Raw genomic sequence first — 21,786 nt, forward strand, 5'->3', positions numbered from 1 at the left:
GTAAAATCCTCTCCACTCTTTCTTTTCCCCACAATACTTACAATCTCTAGATAATATCTGTGTGTTTTTTCAGGCAAAAAAAGAAAACAAAAAACAGACCAAAATAACAACAAAAAACCAAGGCACATTGCAAAATACAGAGTAGTAGATTTATGTCATCCTGTTAATGACACTTAACCAACTGCTTTTGATATTTCCAATTGATTATAGGTATTCAACAAACATTGGTAGTGTTGGGGAAATAACCATCTCCTCTGCTTGGAATCCAGTATAGCTATTGCCAGGACATTAAGTTAAAAAGATTAATTTCATCCCAACTTAAAATGCCACTCTGTAATTTCATCTGTAATGGAAAAAACAGCTGTATGCTTTTCTTCTTTTTTTAATAACATACAAACAACGTTAGAGGGGGCCTTTTAAAACGTTCTCCCTACTAGATACATACATATGATCCTTTTAAAATCCCCCCTTCCTCAGTAACAGTTTCTAAAATGAGATTATTTGGGATACAGATAGGACAATAGCTTCCTGCTTTTTTTTTACAATCATTAGGAGGCACAGCTAGACTAATTCAATTTCCATCAAAAGTCAGTCTTCCCCCTTGGTGCTGTGTCCCTGACTGGGTTCCTCAGCATGTTATTTAACGTGATGAAGTATCATACTGTCATGCTTATTAATAAAGTTCAAGGAAGAAAGATGTTCGCATTTAATAAAATCTATTCTGAGCCCCATCTCAAACCTGAGCAGAGAGTCCCAGTTTTTTACCTTTAAGAATAAAAATGTAAAAACTCTAAAGCCAGGGGTGCCCGGGCGGCTCAGTCCGTTAAGCGTCTGACCTTGGCTCAGGTCATGATCTCGCAGTTGGTGATTTCGAGCCCTGTGTCGGACTCTGTGCTAACAGCTCAGAGCCTGGAGCCTGCTTCAGATTCTGTGTCTGCCCCTCTCTCTGCCCCTCCCATGCTCATGCTGTCTCTCTCAATAATAAATACACATTAAAAAACATTTTTTTAATAAAAAAAGAAACTCTAAAGCCAGAAAAATTGAATATTCAAAACAGAATACTAACATTTTGATCATCGTACTGATCATGTATTGTCTCTTAAGGTGTACCAAGAGGGCAGAAATAAAATGGAATAAGTAGGCAAGATGGATGACTAGTGAACCTGGAAGAATCTAATCATTTCTTCAAGGGTGAACACTAGATACCACTCTTTGGGTGCATACTTCCAGTCAAAGCCTTGAAGTAATTCCAGTCTCTTGACAACAGCCAAACTACCTTCATTTGGCAACCCTAATCATTTGTGTGTCCCCTGCCGTAGGGAATGCAATGTTTCCGGGGGGGGGGGGGGGGGGGGGGGGCGTGTATTTGTGGCAAATATTTCCCTTAAGTTGTACTTTTATGTCTTCGGTGTTGCTACTTTTGATAAAATAGTTTCTAAGCATGCTGGCAAGACCTTCGTAACACCTTGTTTTGCTGGACGTTAACCTTGAGTGTCAAAACACCTCCGTATCTTTGGGAGTTTTCACAGGATTGTCACCTCTTCAAACGTCTCCGTGAGCCACAGTTCTGCTGGCATTGCTCTCTGTTCAGTAATGTGCCTCCCTAATGACTCCAGCTGTCAGTGTGTAGTTCTAACAGTATTGGTCCGGCCAAGCACAGAATGGCTGCATCAGGGATCCCTGCTCCGGATCCAATTTCGGCCTGAATTCGCATCATTTAGCCCTTGGACCGCCTCATTGGACTCTTGAGCGCATTGCTTAGTTACCACGTAAGTTGTCTAGCTTTGGTACTAGGCGCTGGCCTTTACCTTCTTTAAAGACTGGACCGTGATTCTGACTGTACCTCAGATGTTCTCCGTTTCCATCTTCAGCTCAACTCCCTGGCAATCCAGGTCTTGGGAGCATACCCCGACACAGATGTGACCTCCAAATGAGATGCCGTATTTCCTAAATCTTCCTGCCTGGCATAAAAAAGAGCAAATAGAACTAATTTGTGTACATCAAAAGCTCTGCAGAGAATTTTTCCCACGTATTTGTTGAGGATGTTAGGCCTGGTGCCTCTTTGGTGAAGGTGGTCCAAGATCGGTTCCTCAGAAATACCCTAGCCGTAGACAGTTTTCTTACGTGGCCCAAGGTGATTTCTGCATATCCACGGCGCTGATTCCTCTGATGACCACTTGCTCTTGGGTATGAGACAGCGCTAGCTCTAGGTGAGCCTCACAAGTTAAGATACCGGGCACTAACACTTAACGAACAGCCGTCGATTCTCAGAGCAAGTGCCACCTCTACCGGCAGAAAAGTCATATTTGTGCTTGAGAAAATCACCAGTGTGCTTCCTAGGGAGAAGCGTGGACACTTAACAAAATTCAGATCTGTGAGGTGTGATACCTCATTGCACCCCATATCCTGCTGTCACCTAATGGCAAAATTCCACACAAGTCTGTTGTCTCCGTTTCTCAGTAGCACGGAGCCATCATGGTGGGGGATCAACATCACACAGCAGCCAGCCATTTAGATCATGATATTTGTGGACAGTATCTGTGACAGAACAGAAGTACCAAGAGCTATTGGAGAATTTTTTTTCAGGAGTAAACAAAAAACTGGCCCTCCCAAGGAAAATATTCCATTGAACAGAAAGGCGGAACGGAGATGCCAACAAAAAAGGACAGAGGTCTTTCTCCGGAATGTTCTGTGGAGCCAAGGACAAAGAACACCATCCTGGGCTTGAGGTTTCATTCTCTGGAGGAAGAAAAGCTCACAGTCCGTCGTGCTCTTCCAAGGTGGTCATTTGTCGTTCTTACTCTGTAGGCTCTCAAACGCCTAGTGCTCTGCGCACCTCTTTAGTCCCCAGGAAGAGAAGCACTTCTTCCGGAAGCACATCACTTGCCACCTGAGCCATGGCTTTTCCCTTCACCCATCCTTCCCTTCCCCGTCACGTGTTTCCAAATGATATGACGATATTTCTCTCAAGGCAAAGAGCACTTGGCTTTTTTTCCCAGCTGAATAGATGAGAAATTTATAACAGTTTTAGTAGTGTTTGTCATCTGCCTTCAGTTTGTGGACTCCAGTGCTGAAATTTCTCTAACTGGTTCAGTTTAAAGGTTCGGTTTCATTTTAGCCTCTAGTGACCTGGTACCTAAGGGTACACTGCATTTGGTCTAAGTAAAACACCTCTGGTGCCATGGGATGAGATTGAGCCTTATTGGGCTCCAGAAACTTGCTTTTAACCCACTTGTTATCTAAGGTCACGCATCTTGTTCAGGGGCTTCGTCCTTGCGGCACTCTGAATCCTGCACACTGTACCTCCCTTTTGTTAGCTGGTTCTTGTTTTGAGAAAGATGTTGGGGCCAGCAGCAGAAGCCCTTTTGTTCTGGGGAATTCTTGATTTGGGTCCTACAGTGACCCTAAAAGGTTTTTTGTTTTTGTCTCCAGAAGAACAGCTTCTGCCATACTGCTCATCTTTTGGAGAAAGGAGAAAAGCTTTGCCTTTTCATTTTAGAGAATTGTTGTCTTCTGTGTTCCTACTTCCACCATTCTTTTGGTTCTTTCCACCTTGTGAATATCGTCTTTTCTACATTTTACCCAGAAGGCAATTGAGGGGGAATTAGTAGTTTTGTTGCACATGGACTTTAGATTCATTGAGGGGAAGGGAGTGCTTGCCTTCTCACACTGGAAGCGTGAGCCGAGACTTTGGGAATCTCGGGTTATGGTCAGCCTCCAGGGATGGACTCTGACAGGTAAGTAAGGCACTTCAGTGGATTCAAAAGAATGAGAGTGATACGGCCTTTATACTTATCCTAAGGCTGTGATCATGTGCTGTGACTCGGTGTTCTTATCCATATCCCCACCCCTCATTTCCAACACCCAAAGGCTGTGTGTGTGGTCTGTGGTCTGTCAGGTTCATGATCTCTCTCATCCCTGATTGCCAACAACACTTGAAATCTGATTCTACCTCTAATGGCTGCTTCCAACTGCTCCCCAAGGCAGGTTTATCTACCGATCATTAATCCAAAAATACTTAATGGTTGTCCCTTCCCATAGAATCTTGAGTGTTTGCCCACATTATATACTCTAGCAGATGTTATACATGTGAGGAAGATTATATGACCTAATAAGAAAAACCAGAGTAAGAATCTTGGTCAGTCTGCACTTGAATAGGAAAACTGGTTAGTACCTCATTTAAATTCCCTGGTCTCCCACAAATCAGGAGTACTTGTGAGCCTTAAAATATATGACAAGGACTTTTCATAGATGCAAAATGGGCATTTAAATTGGTTTCGCTGTGCCCTTGTGGATGAAGTGGAACTGAGGCTCTCTACCAAGCTGATGGCAAGGCATCATGATGGCTGCCTAGTAATGTGTAATCATGATAGATGACGGAAGTATAAACGAAACAGGATGCCTGCTCATGAGAGGCTTATAGTTCAGTTGGAAAATTCAGTTCATTAAACACTGAGCTCCGTGCTGTCGTCCTAGGGATCCAAAGACTTCAAAAGAGCTTAGTCTTTAATAGAAAAGCCATGTAAACATAATTACAGAACAGTGTGATAAGTGCAGCGACAGAAACACGTACAGGAGCAAGGTTCATTGCGCATAGTCATGGAGCGTTCGCTGCATATGCCAGACATTATAAACCTACATAGTGGGTTTATGGTGGAGAGTCACACTGACAGTCCTTGTCCTCATGGACTCACAGTCTGACAGCAGACATTAAACAAGTAAATAGATGTGTCAAATTGTGATAAGTGACAAAAACAGTGCTATGAGAAAACGTGGCCAGGATTTAAGGGCAGAAAGTAAACTTTTAGACTGTTAGAATCAGGGGTAAGAAACATTCATTGTGCTGAGACATAGAGAATGAGTGTGGATCTGTTTTTGCCGCTCAAGTAGAGGCATCAGGAAAAGCCTTGGCTAGTTCTAGCTGAAAGGCCAGTGTGGCAAGATAATGGTGAACTTGGGAGGGGAGGGGACAAGATTGGAGAAAACAGCCAAGACCATGCAGCACCTGCCCAGCCTTAGTAGAGATTTTGGATTGAATTCTGAACACTGTGGGAAACCAGTAAAAGGTTTTATGTATTTGAAAGATCACCCTAGAATAATCTGGAAAAAAGATTAGAAAAAGAGGCAAGAGCAGAAATGGGGAAATCTTTCCCCACTTTAGAAGTCTCTTGCTGTGTTAGGGAAAGATCATTATGAGTTGGCCTTTAGTGGTATTAATGAAGGTAAAGAAATGGGCAGAATTGATAATCAATTTCAGAAAAAGAATGGACAGAATTTGAAAATATGATTGGAAGAGCAGTTGGGACTTTGGAAGAGATGACATTCAGTTTCCTAGCTTGAGCAACAGTGTAGGTAGATGTGGCATTTATCGAGATGGAAAGGACTGGAGGAGGAACATATTTGTTGGGGAAGTTCAAGAGTTTAGGGCAGATTTTATGGAGGAGGTAATCCTTAAAGTAGGTCAAACAAGAAGACATTGTTGTAAAAACGTAACTATATCAAGATGAGTAATAGGAATAGTAAGTGTTCTAAGCATTGAGCAGCCAGAAAGATCAGCAGTTACTAGGGAGATTAGAGAAGATTTCTTGGACGATTTGAGACATGAATTTGCCTGTGAGGATTGGATGATACTTGCATTAAGTGCAAGAAAAATATTCCAAGTTGAAAAATCATATGAACAGAAATCCTGAAGCAGATAAGAGTCATATGAGTTAAGTCATATAAGAACAGACCTGAGGGGGTTGAATCAGGAAATGGGGGAGGGATAATAGTTGGAAAGTCCAGATTTGTTATGGAGGGGTACACAGAAATGTGATCGTCAAGCTGTGATTGGCAACAGGTGGAAATTTGGATGGTTAATCTGATATTTATGTGTAGAATGAATTGAAATCTGGAAGATTGGTTTTTGGTTTGTGTTTTGGAAACTTGTTGGTACCGAGCATAAAAATAAGGGTTTGGATTGATGAATCCAGGGGGAATGAAAAGGAAAAATGAACAAGATTCAGGTGACTTAATGGGGATAGGAAAGAAAGAATCAACGTTAATTTTCAAAAACTTAAACCTTGGTAACTAGGAAGAATGAATCTCGGCAGAAGTGAAAAAGTCGGGAATGGGACTGAGTAAGAAATGGGTTGAATAAGAAGTTTAATTTTAGATAGGTTGAGTTTCCAGTGGAGTGGAATGTCTCATGAAGAATATTGAATGAGATCAGCACAAATACGTCTGTGACTTCAAACACTGTTTTAAAAGAGGGGAGGGAACTGGGTTCTGCATTAAACTCAGATTAAGAGAGACCACTCACTACTCAATGACTATGTTGAAAAGACAAAGAAGCTGAGTGTTCTTCTACTTTACTGTGTGTGTATCATATTGTACTTTTTCTTTTTTCCCTTAATTTGATTATCATACTATATATTTTAAGTGAAGTTTTCTGTACTTCAGGGACAACTACTTTGATCACTGTTCCTTTGTATGAGATTGTGCATTTGCTCCTTTTTTCTTCATGAGTCTTGCCCCTTACTGTGTCCCTCCAACTTTTCCCCCCTTTTAAAATCTCTTTCAAACGAGTCTGGTTGGAAAAAACAGGTTCTAGGGGAAAGATGCTTTCACTCTGAAAACCTGTGGAAGTGATAACATGGTGTAAGGAATACCGAATTACTCCCTGAAACCTGACAAATACTATGACCGCAGTCAAGACATTTGGCTTTGGGTCATACATTCTTCCTCTGATGTCCTAATCTTTTGAGATCCTGGAACCTACTAGTCTTTATTTGCTGATGAGATGGGTGACTGTCTTTAAAGTTGTAGTCATGTTCTCACTGTTTGGCTGCTGTGTTTTAGAGAAAAATGCTTGGAAAGGGTGGGGGCTTCCTCCATTAAAGAGCTGAAGGGTTGGCTACCTTCAATTTCTTTGTCTTAGCTTCTTCTTGCTACCTCCCACAGAGATCCATATGGCTTTGGAGATGGTCGAGATACAAGACGTGATCGATCCCCAATTCGAGGAAGTCCAAGGAGAGAGCCCAGGGATGGCAGAAATGGCCGGGATGCCCGGGATAGCAGAGCCATTCGAGACCCCCGAGACTTGCGGGACCACAGAGATAGCAGAGACATTCGGGATCACAGAGACAGCAGAAGTATGCGTGATGCTCGGGACATGAGGGACCTTAGAGACTTTCGTGATCTAAGAGACTCTAGGGATTTTCGGGATCACCGGGACCCCATGTATGACAGATACAGAGATATGAGAGACTCCCGAGAGCCCATGTACAGGTACATATTCAGCCATCCGCGTAGATCTTTGTTGGGGTTTTTTTGTAACAGTCTTTTTTTATGGGTGTTCTGCTGAACTAATTGGAAACTCTGTAAGGACAGTGACTTTATCAGCCTTAGGTTTCCAGTGCCTAGCGAGTGGCGATGTGCTCCTCAATAAATATTTGCTGAATGTGTGGATGTTCAATGAATTATACTTAGTGAATGAATCTGGATCTCTCCCTGTAGCCTATGAAAGGTAGTATTGTGCCAATGGACAAAAAAGATGGAGTGCAAATTGTTTTGGCAGTGCGAAAACACAGGGAAGATACACACGTAGCCAGTAAGTCTGTGAAAAGACTCCGCATCATTAGTCAACAGGGAAATGCAAATTAAAGCCACGATGAGATACCACCTCAAACCCACTAGGACGGCTGTGATAATTTACTAAGGAAAACAACAAAAGAAAAGAACAAGCACTGGCGAGGTGTAGAGACTGGAAGCCTCAAACATTGTTGGTCAGAATGTAAAGTAGTATGGCCGCTGTAGAGAGCAGTTGGCAGGCGGTTCCTTAAAAAATTAAATGCAGTAGAATTGCTCTGACCCATCAATTTCACTCCACGTGTGTACCCAGAAGACTTGAAAAGAGGGACTCAAACAGATAACTTGCATGTAAATGTGCAGAGCAGCACTCTCCACAGTGGCTGGGAGATGGACAAAACCCGAAAGTCTGTCAGAAGGTGAATGAATTAAAAAATGTGATCTGTCCATACAGTGGAATATCATTCAGCCATAAAATGGAAGGTAATTCTGACACCTGCTGCAACAGGGATGGACCTTGAAAACATGCTAAACGAAGTAATCCAGACAAACACAAAAGAACAAATAATGTGTGATTCCACTTACATGAAATATCTAGAGAAGACAAATTCACAGAGACAGAAAATAGATTAGAGGTTATAGGGATGGGAAGTGAAGAGTTACTGCTTAATGAGTGTTCTGCTCAGGGTGATGAGAAATTTATGTATAGATTTATATGAAATATTTGTATTTCTGTATGTATTTTAAACAACAATTTTTTAAAAAGCACAGGCAGGGGGGATGGGAGTCCTCAAAATTAATATCAGTCATTACTATTAGTTATTTTGCATTTACTTTAAGCCAGAAACTATTCTGAGAGCTTTCTGTACATCCTCCAGTCATTTTGCAAGGCAGGTTAAGAGTCACAGCCACCGAACTGATACGCGGTGAATTTCGTTTGTCTAATCCCAGAGTCCACTGCCTTACTGTGCTGCTTCCTCACAGGGGACTGGGCCTTGAAGAATTCTCTATATCTGAGTTTTGCAGGATAGGTGAGTTTTAACTTTGTGCAAATTTCTCCCACTTTTCAGGAGAGAAAGCTCTTATGACCGATACCTGCGAATGGATGACTATTGCAGGAGGAAGGACGACCCTTACTTTGACCGTTACAGAGAAAGCTTTGATGGACGAGGCCCTCCAGGCCCAGAAAGTCAGTCTCGTGCAAAAGGTAAAGTAGCAGTTTATTTGTTACTGATAGAACACTTTACAAATAACCAACTGGAAAGGGACTAGCAACTTGGCTAAGCAATCCACAAAAAGAAGAAATACAGATAGTCTATTAGTATGTAGGGAACATTTAGCTTGAAAATAATTTGTAAAATGCAAGATTACTATCATCTGCTTTAGTCCTGTAACAAGAAGTAAACACAAAATTGTAGCAATAAGAAATGAACAAAAGATTACAGCTGGAGAGGATTAATAAGTGCTTGCTTTTTGCCTGTTAACCAAATAACTACAACTGTCTGCACTCTCTGTGCGGCATGTGATGTGGGTTTTTTTTGTTTTATATGTAATTTTTACCTAATAGTGTCTCTTTTTTAGATAAAGACAAAATGTTTTTTCAAAGCCTGATTATTCTCAATACATCCTTAAAGATTTCTTAATTGTTTTGTAGTTGAAATAAGAGCCTCATTTTTAATTTGTAATAAAACTTTACCACATGATTTTTTTTTTTTTTTTCCGGAACAAATTAACAAATATCTGTCAATGAGAGTCTTAAATAATTGTCCCCAAAATGCAAATTAGAATAGTAATGGAATACTATCTTTTACCTGTCAAGTTAGCAGGAATGTTTAAAAATGACAACACCCAATGTTGACCAAGATGCAGAGAACTAGCACTAGGTAATCTACCCCTGTGAAGGGATAAGTTAGTAACAGCCTTTAGAGGGCAGTTTGGCAGTATGCAGCAGATGATGCATTTAAGTGACCATGCCCTCTAATCCAGCCATTCCATTTCAATGAATTTATAGTAATAAAAAATAATAATACTGGCTATTTTTAGGAGGTAGTCCAGAAGAGTAACTCAGACAGAGTATATGTATATTACGACCTTGGCCTACATACTTGTAGGATTTAAAGTAAGGTCTGTGGCTTATTTTTATAGAAAGGCACAGTCCATATTTCAGTTTTCCTTGTCGGTGTCTTACAGAACGTTTGAAACGTGAGGAACGGCGTAGAGAAGAGCTTTATCGTCAGTATTTTGAGGAAATCCAGAGACGCTTTGATGCTGAGAGGCCTGTTGATTGTTCTGTGATTGTGGTCAACAAGCAGACTAAGTAAGAATCCTTCGGTTATTTCTCCTGAGTAAGGAGAAGGGTCAGAAGAGAAATGAAGACTTCCTTTGGCGGCCGTACCCACTGAACTTGGGCTGTGGGTTCTAGCATTGCTCTCCTACATTGAGCCAGAGTTCTGTCAGTTGTGGCTTGACAGAAAACCCATTGCAAACTGGCTTACGCCCCAAAGGGAAATTTTTAGTTTGCTTGACTGGGAATATCAGGTATGGCCACATCCAGTGTCAAACCACGTCATCAAGACTTGGTCTCTGTATTACCCTCATTCTCACGCAAGCTTTCTACTGGAAAAGGCAGAATGGCACTAACCCTATACATCTGTCTCAGCAAAAGCCTCTGTTTCCCAGTGCTTCCATTTAAAGGCCTGGAATTGTTTCTCATTGGACTGACCTGGCTCACTGTCCCATCCTTGAACCAGCGGTGCTAAGATTCCCGATTAGCCAGGGCTGGGTCATGTGCCCCATTCCTAGAGCCACAGGTGGGATTAGGCCTGTGGAATCATGTGGACTGAGTAGGAGAAGGGTGCTTTCCCAAAGGAAAACTGAAGAGGGAATATATGTTGGTCATGCAAAGCAATAGATGCCCCCTTCATGGAGCCACCCCGAACCCCCACCACTTCGGGAGGCACGTGTCTCTGCATTTGCCTGCCAGGCCTTCTTTATGAAGTGCCGTGATCTTGCAGAACTGTCAGGAAACCGTTCTAGCCAATCCAGAGTTCACAGTACCTCTTCGCTTGCCGCTTTTTCACATTGTTTCCTGAAGAGACCGAGCAGAGAGGCACAAGGGAGCATAGCAGCTTGCAGGCTTGGCACTGGCTATGTTCCCTTTCCCCAGGTGGTTAGTAAATAACTTCATGTGTTTTCTAGCAGTTTGAGGTTAAAGAGCTAATTTCAAGGCAGAGACTAGGGAAATAGGTGTCGAGACACCAAGCAGCAGGCAGAGTTCCCAGGCTCTGGGCTGCCTTGTTTAGAGATGGATGCCAGTTTTAACCGTGGATAGCTTTTTTTTTTTTTTTTCTTGACACCGGATAATAGCTGTTATTTTCTAAGCACCTACTCTGCTATCCCTTGCTAGGCGATTTACTTAAATTATTTTTAATCTTCGCAGTCATCACGTTACATGTGTGTTCATTCAGCTCATCTCTTACATGTATGGCGAAGCTAGGTACTGGGATGCAAGTATATAGGGCCCCTTCCTGTGGTGGAGCTTACACCCTAGTTGGGCAGATGACAACAAAAATGGGGGTATTGGTGATGAGCCCTTTGAGAAGAAATATATCAAGGATCTAATTTAGATTGGAGAGAAGGTCAGGGGAATGACATGAGTGGAGCCATATTCCTGTTTTGTTGGTAAAGAAACAAGTTTGTAAGAGGTTGAAGGATGTGCTTAAATCCTCACAATTTTGTAAGTAAATGATAAGGTTGGGATCCAGACTCCTCCTAGCGTTAAAGCCCATGCTTTTTCCACTCTATTGTGCAGCACCCCAGAGACAGGTACATGCCTCAAGTCTTGGGCAGCAGGATGGTTTTTAAGGATCTTGCTCTGCAGGATCAAGAAAAAGACCTGGGTACTAAGGACTGTGCTGTTGGTAGCTTAATATGTGACCATTCTGAGCTAGGCATAACCATTCTGAACTCTGGTGTAAGGGATGGAATTGGTCTAGATTCTTGGAGCCTGAAGAGGGCACTAGGGAGACACGGGATGCGCTAAGATTTGAACTCTCCATAGAAGCACACACTGCTGGCTGAGGTGCAACAGTATACAGATTGGGAGCTGGTCAGGGAGTGCTCACTTGGATCCTGTTTGTTCCTGCAGAGATTATGCTGAATCTGTGGGGCGGAAGGTACGAGACCTAGGCATGGTAGTGGACTTGATCTTCCTCAACACAGAGGTGTCACTGTCACAAGCCTTGGAGGATGTTAGCAGGGGAGGGTCTCCTTTTGCTATCGTCATCACCCAGCAACACCAGATTCACCGCTCGTGCACAGTCAACATCATGTTCGGAACCCCACAAGGTACGGAGGCCCAAGTGGGTTAGAATTCCAGAGATAGTCACTAGTCCATTAATTCTTTGATGCCCTACTGAGAAGAAGCAGGTTTGGGGCAAATGACTCGTATGTCAGCTCAAAGATGGTGGGGCCCTTTTATAAGCACACTGGAGGAGACTTGCATAGTCACTTACTCGTCTGATATTCTTTCAGTGGATGCAGTTCTGGGTCTGCTATATGGAAAACATTATATTTAGCTCTCAGGTATACATAGCGGGATGCTGGTAAACGTGTAACCACTAGTTCTGGGAAGGGGGCAGGAGGCATTGTGGTTCACAGCATTTGCTGATGGTGTAAATGCTCCCCCTGTGTGTCTTGTTTCAAGCCACCAACATGCAGTCACTTCAGGGACGGTTGGGAAGAGACGTGCACTATCAGCTCTCACCATTGAGAGCAGGTGCCGGCACACCTCTGGCAGACGTGCACCGCATGGAGTGTGCTAGAACCCTTGCTTTCATTAGACTTTGTAATAAGGGACTGAGGACACGACAGGCGATGGGATAGTCTGCAAGTGTGCTAGAGAAGTAGAGGGGGCAGGAGAGCAGGGAGGAGGCCCAGGAAGTCCTTGAAGCCCTTCCCTGAAGATGCTTTTAGTACATCACACTCAGGATGTTAGGACTCAGCCAACCGATGGCCCTGGCCATTGCTCTTCCAGCCCGGACTGGACTTTGCCCTTTTTCCACCACGTCGGAATCTCTTTGCCTGACTTGTTACCCATAACCATAAAATACATAGGGCTCTCACTAGGTCATTTGTGTCTCTGAGCAGTAGTCCTCAAGATGTGTGAGGGCATTTCTGTGACGTTCTGAGGCTTCTCACCACCCTGTAGGTCACGTTGCCCATGGGTAAGGAGAGGAGGTTATTTAGGGTCACATTTGATCTTAATGCATGACCTTTGAACTGATGAATTCAGAAACAGTAGGCCAGCTCTATCCTGAGTGTCACAGTAGAGAGCCAGACTTTACAGAAGAGCTTTTTGGCCCCCTGCAGCCTGCCTCCCATGGTTATTCCCCATGTGGTCTTTTTGAATCTGTGGGAGACTGTCATGTTTCTTTGGTTTTTACTACAAGTCTGTGATCTAGGAATTCCCCCGAAGAACCAGCTCTGTGAAAGGTGTGTGTGTTCCCCACCAAAGAAATCTATTCACCTGTCTTTCCAGCCTTCGTCTCCCCCGCTCTGCTCCGCATCGTAAGGCTTTTTGTCACCAGAATGGTTTTCTTGCCGGTTTGAGGTTAGAAAAGGCTTGGTAGAGTCCAGAAGTTGGGCGCTCACAACTGTCATGGGAGAAAATAACTCCTGTCATTCTCTCCTACAGAGCATCGCAACATGCCCCAGGCAGACGCCATGGTGCTGGTAGCCAGAAATTATGAGCGCTATAAGAATGAGTGCCGGGAGAAGGAGCGAGAGGAGATTGCCAGACAGGCAGCCAAGATGGCAGATGAAGCCATCCTGCAGGAAAGGGAGCGCGGAGGCCCCGAGGAAGGAGTGCGCGGGGGGCACCCTCCAGCCATCCAAAGCCTCATCAACCTACTGGCAGACAACAGGTACCTCACTGCCGAGGAGACTGACAAGATCATCAACTATCTGCGAGAGCGGAAGGAGCGCCTTATGAGGAGCAGCACCGACTCTCTGCCTGGTGAGCTACGTGGCAGGGCCGAGGTGAAGTTCTGACTCTGCATTTCTCTAACCCCCAGGCTCTGTTGGGAGGGTGGCAGGCCCAAGCTCTTTGGGGTGGGTAAGGGCAATGAGCCCGTCCCCTGGGTTCTCCCACGGGCCATCCTTGCTGATGTAATGATAACGTAACATTTGGGTACTGAATTCCAGTCCCTGTAGTTAATGTGGCGATGGGTGGGCTAAGATTGCCAGCTACCTGGTAACCGAGATGGATGCCTTTGTTCCTTTAAGTAGTCCTCTGGGGCACCTAGGCTGTTTTCTGGAGACAGCATATACCATGAAGTAGCTCCTTTGGGAAATTGATGTTATAGTCTGTGTACTATGTGATTGATGTGATCAGTGATTGTTGTTCTTCCCTGGCTGTTAAGCCTCCTGCCCGCGGAGGGTACTTTCAACTAGATACCTCCTCCTTCTGTCTTTTAGGCCCGATTTCCCGCCAACCACTCGGGGCGACCTCGGGTGCCTCGCTGAAGACACAGCCAAGCTCCCAACCGCTCCAGAGCGGCCAAGTGCTCCCCTCTGCTACACCCACTCCAGCTGCACCCCCCACCTCCCAGCAAGAGCTTCAGGCCAAAATCCTCAGCCTCTTCAATAGTGGCACGGTTGTGGCCAATAGCAGCTCTGCATCCCCTTCAGTCGCTGCCGGAAACACCCAGAACCAGAATTTTTCCACGGCAGCGAACAGCCAGCCTCAGCAAAGATCACAGGCCTCTGGCAATCAGCCTCCAAACATTTTGGGACAGGCGGGATCTGCTCGGAACATGGGCCCCAGGCCTGGGGCTCCTTCCCAAGGGCTCTTTGGCCAGCCTTCCAGTCGCCTGGCACCTGCTAGCAACATGGCTAGCCAGAGGCCCGTGTCTTCCACAGGTATCAACTTTGACAATCCAAGTGTACAGAAGGCTCTGGACACCCTGATCCAGAGTGGCCCTGCTCTCTCCCACCTGGTTAGCCAAACTACAGCACAGGTGGGGCGGCCCCCGGCCCCGTTGGGATCCTACCAGAGGCATTACTGAGGCTAAGTCTCTCAACTGTCCCCAGTCCCCTCATCCCCTGGCCTCCTCCCACCTACTGCGTTCAAATAGAGTTACTTGGAGGATGTTCTCTGCGCCTCTCCAGGTCTACATCGAATGTTTCTACCACCTGCTCTCTTCTGCCCAAGGCTTTGTTGCTTATTCCTTCCAGAGTCAGAGTTTATACTGCATTTGGGGGTGTATCTTTTTTTGTCGTTTTTGGGTTTTGTTTTGTAGAAAATAAATATCTCTGGGGTCACTTGGGCAGTATAGGTGTCCGGGCTCAGTTTATATTTCATGGGTTTCTCTGGTCTCTGTCAGCTGGATTTGGGGGTTGAGGAGAAGGAAGAAGCCACGCCCCGATCGACTGAGTTTGGAACAGCATTTTCATGTCCGTCGCCACCGCCTTTGTTCATTTTGAACCTATCGAGGTTTTTTTCAGCTTCACACAGGCCGACCAGAGCTCAAGCTCCTGTCTGCAGCTGCTTCCTAGGGTTGCAGAAAGCCAGCCTGGGCTGGGCAGGCACGGTGTCCTCGTGCCCCGCTCCATGTGTATGGGGTCTGCCGGAGGGTTCATAAAGCAGCTGCTCTGGAGTTTGTCTAGGAGAGTGCGTGGCGGCCACGGAAGCAGGCGCTTTTCTGCCTAATCCAGGGTTGTTAGTTTGGGGTTTTCTTTCTTTCTTCTTTTCTTTCTTTTTTCTTCCTTTCTCTTTCTTTCTTTTCCTTCCTCCCCTTTCCTTTTTTTTCTTCTTTCTTTCCCTTTCTTTCTTTCTTCCTTTCTTTTTTTCTCTTTCTTTTCATTTCATTGGAGGATCTCCAATGGATTGAACAGCTCCAGTCACCAGCAGTTCAACAAGAACTGTAATCTGGGCCCTGACCACTCTCACCCCCTTAACGTTTTTGTCAGCTTCTCCCTCTCCAGTGCTGGTTTCATGGAGGTTCTGAGAAAGCAACTCTAGACTCTGGCAGGGAATACCCTTTTTTTTTTCAGTGATTGTTTTGAGCTTTTGGCTCAGAAATCAGGCTCTTATTTTCATTTGGACTCTTCTGTTTCTGAGCAGCAGGAGGTAGGGACCATTTTGATGTCAGACTTTTGGTAGCTGGGCATGTCCTTGATACAGGTGGTTGTTCATAACTTTTGAGCCAGAGTGAAATTATTAGAGAGAGGACTTCTGGCTGCTGCTCTCTATGGAGCCAAAGGAAGCTGCCCTCTCCCTAGGGATGGTGCTCATCAGAGCCCTGTGGGTCACAGTCTCAAGGGTCCCCTGCAGGGATGAGGGAGGGCAGGGACCTCAGCTGAGTCCTTGCCAGTGGCTGAGCGAACAATGCTTTCAAAAACTCAAGGTCCCCGATGGCAGCGTTTTATGTTCTGACCTGTTTGTGTTCTATAGTGTTTTTTTCCTCTTTGGAATTCTGTGTTGTTAATAAGATGAGATGATTACTTTTTATTAAAATGAAAAAGTAAAAGCTGTGTTGTCTTTTTGGGGTGTGAATAACTGCAGGGGCATTCCCTCCCCAGTCAGAAGGTGAGGGCCCCTGACGGAACATTGACTGGTTTCCGTCTGCCATGACGCCTGCCCCCTCTTGTCCTCATCTGTGGTTGCGGTCAGCCCCGAAAACCTCCTCTAACCCTAGTCCTCTTCTGCCACACCTCCCCCGGTCAGAAGCTTTAACATCAGGTCAGAGCAAAAGCCTGCTGGCTAATTATGATGCTGTGTTAAACGTGCTTGTTTGTGGTGGACTCTCAGTGTGGCGGCAGGCTTGTCCGCTCACTCTGGGAAAGGGACGTTTCTGAGGAGGCCGTTTCTGGCCGCTGGCCAGTGGAGCAGGGTGCTCTCCTGCTTCGATTTGGCCTCAGCTGCCACCCTGTGTTCTACCCACTATGTGGGCAGTTGGCAGAACCGTAGAGTCATAGAAAGTGGGAGCCTGGAAGAGCATTTAAGGGCCAGGAGCCTGGGGAAGGGGGCGAGGTCGACCAGCACGGGCCTGACCTGGTTGTCCCCGGCAACCAGACCCTGAGGCGCAGCCCAGCCAGGGACCGTGGGTCGGGGTGTGATGAGGCAGGGCCCCTTCCGAAGAGCCACCTTGAGTTCCGCTCCTTCCCCCTCAAGGGTCCATACAGCACACCTCAGGCTGTGAAGGGTATAATAAAATTATTTTTATTGCATTTTGTGCAGACGGGAGTCTAAAAAATACAGTAAAAGCTGTAAAGCATTAAATGGGAGCGGAGGAGCATTCAACAAGAAAGGAAAGAACCAACGCGCTCCTTTCCGTGTTGGCACAAAGAACACAAGATCAGTACTGAGGCGGAATGCGGAATACTGAAACACACTGAAAATTAAAGGCAGGCCTAATAATAGTAATAAATAATCTTGATTTGGTTTGCAACCTCTCCTATTTACAAGGGTTTTCAACTTCATTGCATTGCCCTGCACATAGATCGGCTAAAACAAAAGCAACACTATCACTACGAGGCTATTGAAATATTGCACTCAGAATAAAAGTCACTTGAATGGACATGAAACATCTAGCTACAATGATTATAAAGATAATTTGATGAATGACCTGTGATAACATTCATAACAAATATTGCACATGTAGCACAGAAAACTTGGGTTTTGTTATGGGATGTTTGTCTTCTTCAACAGAAACTTTGCTCTTGCCAACCAGACATTCTGGGCCCAGATAGTGCAACTTTGGTTCCCTAATTGGTGGTGTTGATACAGCCCCTTCCCCTTCTGCCCAGGCTGCCACTTAGCCTGGGGATGCTCAGGCCCCCAGAAGGCTAGACCCAGCTGTGGTTCTCGGAGGTCTTTTGAAAGATGCAGGGGGGTCAGGTGGGGGGGGCCTGGTGTCTTAATATTTCCAACCTTCCGGAGAGTCCATCTTGCCCCCTTATCAAATCTCAGAGGGCCTTGGCCTACAGGCAGATACTGAGACCTACCTCCAGCCACACCTGACCCAGTCTATGGACGGCAACAGCTCCAGCTCTCCGCCTTGGGCTCAAAGGGAAGGAGGTGGTGAGGTCAGGAGTACTCAGTAGCCCCAGCTCCGGGAGGTGGGCAGGATGTCTAACTAGGTGCAAATGTCAGGGACCTGGAGCTGGAGGTACTGAACCCGGTCCCAGAGGGCGCTGGAACGAGCATGCAGTGCCTGTCCCCCTTAGTGACGTGCCCTGGGGGAAGGGAGCCCGCCCAATGCGCCTTCTCTAGGGATAGACGGCGCCTCTGACCGGGCTGCGTGGAGCAGAAGCGCCAAGGACTGGAGTTGGAGAAGCCAAAGAAAGGCTTTGGGTCCTGGTTGGAGGAGGGCAGAGAGGCGCTTAGAACAAAGCACATGGCGACTCCAGCCCTCCCCCAGGCCCGGGTGCCTGGGAGACGCAGCTAGAGGCCGCTGCTGGGCAGCAAGTCCCGGCCCCGGCACGCGGGAGAAGGCGGCTGGGTCCCCGAGGCCGGAGCTGCCAGCTGCCGGGTGGGGACAGGGGAGGGAACATCAGGAGCAGAGCTGGGGCCTCCCCGGTGGGTCTGGCCCCTAAACCCAAATCGCTTCCCCTCCTCCCTCGCCTGTCCCAGGGACGCAACTCCGGGGAGGGGACGCCCTCCAGCTCCCCGGTTTCAGTCTTTGGCGAGGAGCCATGGGATAGGGGGAGCAGGCCACCGGCCGACGAGGAGAGACGCCCGCTCCCCGATGAAGGCACGGGGGCGGGGCTTCCTCGGTCTCTCCGCCCCCCATCCCCTCACCACCCCCGCCCCCAGCAGCCCCTCCCCGGTCCTGGCTCCGGCTCGCGGGGAGCCGAGAGGCGGCTGCGCGCGTCTCCGCAGCCGCTGGGAGGCGGATCCAGGAAAAGCCGGGCGCTGGTCTCACCCCATCTCCAAAACGAACTTGCGGGAAGGGTCGGAAGCCGGGGGCGCGCGGGAAGGGCGAGGAGGCGAGAGCGGAGCGGGGGTGTCGAGGGGCCAGGACCACGACTCCCGCCTGGGCCGAAAGCACTTTTGCTCCCAAACTCGCGGACGTCCAGGAAAACCCAGCCTCCCGAGGCCGCCGCCTCCCGCGCGTGCCCCCAGCGGGAGAGCTCGAAGGCGGCGAGCAGAGAAGTCCGTTGCGCTTCTAGTCACAGAAATATGGGGACGTTAAAAATACACGCGATGTCTCCTGTACACTATGTATAGGCGCGGCCCCGCGCGGAGGGGCGGCGGGTCCGGCCGGGCGCGGCCTCCCCACCGCGCGCCCTCGGGCCGCCCGGGTGCCGGGCCCGCGCCGGGGCGCCGAGGAGGACCGGGCGGGGCTGGGGAGGGGACGCGGCCGCGCGGCCCGCGGGCGCTCCTCACGGCCCCGCGCCTCCGCCCTCCGCGCCTCCCCGGCCTTATTGCAGCGTCTCCTCCGGCGGGGCGAGGCCGGGCCCGCAGAGCGACGAGCCAACGGGGCGCTCGGGCTCCGGCCTCCGCGCGGGGCGGTCCCCTCCGAGTCAGCCCCGAGCGGCGTGGCCTCCGGGCTTCAGGCAGCGGGGAAAGGGGCCAGGGCGCGGGCACAGGGTCTGTATGTAAACGGTGACAGCGGCGGGGGGCGCGGCGAGGGCTCCGGGGCCGCCGGCCGGGCGCGCTCGGGCCCGGGTGGCAGGTCCTGGCTCTCAGGAGTAGATGGTGATGACCTCGCGGCCGCCGCCGCGGACCAGCATCACCCGGTCCAGGTGCTCGGTGAGGACCTCGAGGAACTCCATGTCTGAGCGCCAGTCAAGGAGAAAAGCCGCGTCCCCTTCGCCAAGACGGAGTGGAGGGAGGGTCGCGATCGGGCGCCGGGGACCCCTGGGCCCGCCTCCCGGTCTGAGGTTCCTGACGCGGGAACGCCTCGGCTCTTCCCTCCCAGGACGAGGACCCCGTTGCCCCTGACGTCCGCCTCCCTCCCGCACGCCCCACTTTAGGTCCTGGATACAATTTTCGTCACCGTTGCGGTTGCGGGGAGGTCCAGGCATGTTGAGCAACACCAGCTTGGCATCCCGGGATTTCTTCACGATGACCTCGTTCAGCCGCACGGCAGTGTGCATGCGCCGCACGTTGGACTGGTTCCTGGGGGAGGCAGGAGGGGAGGCGGGCGCGTGAGCCCGAAGCCGGAGGGCAGGACCCAGTGCCCTTCCAGCCCCAGGCGCACTGGGCCGCTGGCACCGGTCAACCCCAGACCTCTCCAAGTTGGGCTATTCAAGAGACCCCAAACGGCCAGGGGCCCGCGCTGAGGGTTCGTGATAGACTGAGGAGAGCGGGGACCCTGGCCAACCCAGAAGAGAGAATTAAAAAATCCTGAAGCACTTACAAATTCTCCCACTCCCTTCAGGAAACACAAGAGAAGCAAAGAGAGGAAGAACGAGAGAGGGGTCAGAAGAAGGAGGGGCTGAGCACTTGGGCCACCATCCTCCCCCTCCCCCACCCAGCGCTCGCGGGTCCCGCTCTCCCGGCCACACCCCCTTCGCTTCTTCACGGCGCACGTGGGAGCGCCGACCCTCGGCCATCGGCCCGACCCCAGGTCCTCGGATGGGGACGCCCAGACAAGGTCTGGGCGGGGTCTTCCCACCAGGACCTCCTCTGCTCATCTGCTCTGCCACGGGGAGCAAAGACCCTGCAGGCTCACCCCAGCCCCCAGCCCCCAGCCCGCAGCCCCCAGGCCCCTACGGCTTCATGCTGAAGAAGTCCTTGATGCCCTCCGAGGAGACGGGACTGGGGCCCTTATTCTTCTCTGCCACCGACTTGTCCTTGGTCCAGGTGAGATGCACCTTCTCAGGATCGGCCTCGCCCTCCCCCTCAGGCTCCTCCCCCGGGGACGGAGAGCTGCTGGGGCAGCTGGGAGCGCTCTGGTCGTGGATGAGCTGCACCTGGGAGATGAAGGAAGGGGCGGGCAGCACGTGACTCCCTTGGCCGAGGCCAGAGGCGCGGCTCCCACCGGCTGGGGCCAAACCACCCAGGCGCACACCTCCTCTTCTGGCTTCTCCTCACTGTCACCAGCGGTCTCTTCTGGGACGTTGAGGCGGAGCCGAGTGTTGGCTGGATTCTTTCTCCGGATTGAGCCGCGAGACTCATCTGTGATACTCTGGATCTACGGAGTGACACAGGTTAGCGCCAGCTCGGCTAGGAGTCACCACCCGTGCCCTGCAAACAGCTACCTCCAGAGCTGATGTTCAGCCACGAGGCACACTTCTGGGAGCCGTACCAGCTGTTAAAACATTGCAAGGCTTCCATACCAAATAGCTTTTGCCCCGCTGGCCTGGCCGCTCCAACTCATCCGCAGAACCCCTGACCTCCCCACCGTGCAGCAAGCAAAGGGTTAACACTTGGCCCAGCAGGGCTCTATCTTAGCACCTCGGTCCAGTGTCGGTTCCAACTGGTCAGTGCACATGCCTTTTTTTTTTTTTTTATAGTGTTCACTATCACCCTGGACAACATCCTTGAAGTGCTCACCTTTCCCAGCTCAAAAAGGTACCCACCACTCATTCCCCTGAAGATCCATTAACCAAATCTGAGAAATATATTATCCACACCTGGGAGACCCCCTCAACCATGGTCTGTCGCTCTCACCTACAGGATCGATTCCACAGGCAACCTGTCACCTGCCCCCCAGAGCTCTTCAGTCCCCGGCCACAGTTACCATCACTCATTTCACCAAGGGGTGGGCTTTCATCCCAACTCGGGGCGCTAGTGGTCCACATTACTCACACCTGGGAGATCTTACACCCATACCCCGTGGGGGGCTCATCATCATTACCCCCTGAGAACTCATCAACCGTACCCTAGGAGGTATGCCCCCAACTCCCACCATCAGCTATATCCCTAAATAACCATCTGTTACCCACTCTCGCAGGGTCTATCACATGATCCCCCACACTCGGAGCCCACGCCCATGAGGAATCATCATCCATACATATTTAGCTTCCACGATTCTCCCTTGGGCCCCAGAAGTCACATACAGAGGAAAATCTGTCACCCGTGCCAAAGCCCTCTGCATCCTGGCTGGCAGGCTTGGTAGGTGCAATGTACCCCTGCTGCTAGGGAGGTGGGGTTGAAGGGAATAAGGGTGATGAGTAATACGCTAGGGTGAAGGCCGTGCCAATGGCCAGGAGTGTGAGCCCCGGGCCATCCCTAACCTGTGCAGACCCAGAACTGGCAGCAGC

At 48.9% G+C, this 21,786-nt stretch overlaps 2 protein-coding genes across 8 annotated transcripts in view; one reads left to right on the forward strand and one right to left on the reverse strand.

Annotated features, from left to right (window-relative positions):
- Nucleotides 1–15,371, forward strand: part of NCOA5 (nuclear receptor coactivator 5) — a 30,132-nt gene extending 14,761 nt beyond the window's left edge. Inside the window, exons 1-7 of one of the 5 annotated variants that reach the window (XM_042930795.1) lie at nt 1,382–2,780; nt 6,943–7,269; nt 8,640–8,776; nt 9,760–9,886; nt 11,717–11,916; nt 13,265–13,608; nt 14,047–14,192. In XM_042930795.1, coding sequence (XP_042786729.1) covers nt 2,650–2,780; nt 6,943–7,269; nt 8,640–8,776; nt 9,760–9,886; nt 11,717–11,916; nt 13,265–13,608; nt 14,047–14,094 — 1,314 coding nt within the window. In that variant the 5' untranslated portion in view covers nt 1,382–2,649 and the 3' untranslated portion in view covers nt 14,095–14,192. Of the gene's footprint in view, nt 1–1,381; nt 2,781–6,942; nt 7,270–8,639; nt 8,777–9,759; nt 9,887–11,716; nt 11,917–13,264; nt 13,609–14,046 lie in introns of those variants that run through there. The other 4 variants (XM_042930792.1, XM_042930793.1, XM_042930796.1 and 1 more) reach the window with 4 other exon arrangements.
- Nucleotides 15,372–19,260: 3,889 nt separating this feature from the next.
- SLC12A5 (solute carrier family 12 member 5) overlaps nt 19,261–21,786 on the reverse strand; it is a 34,077-nt gene continuing 31,551 nt past the window's right edge. For 2 of the 3 annotated variants that reach the window (XM_042930109.1, XM_042930110.1), the window contains exons 22-26: nt 20,592–20,714; nt 20,294–20,493; nt 19,938–19,952; nt 19,563–19,696; nt 19,261–19,352 (exon numbers count right to left, since the gene is read on the reverse strand). In XM_042930109.1, coding sequence (XP_042786043.1) covers nt 19,261–19,352; nt 19,563–19,696; nt 19,938–19,952; nt 20,294–20,493; nt 20,592–20,714 — 564 coding nt within the window. The remainder of the gene's footprint in view (nt 19,353–19,562; nt 19,697–19,937; nt 19,953–20,293; nt 20,494–20,591; nt 20,715–21,786) is intronic. The other variant, XM_042930111.1, reaches the window with a different exon arrangement.

Source organism: Panthera leo, chromosome A3, assembly GCF_018350215.1.
Source record: "Panthera leo isolate Ple1 chromosome A3, P.leo_Ple1_pat1.1, whole genome shotgun sequence".
NCBI classification, from domain to species: Eukaryota; Metazoa; Chordata; class Mammalia; order Carnivora; family Felidae; genus Panthera; species Panthera leo.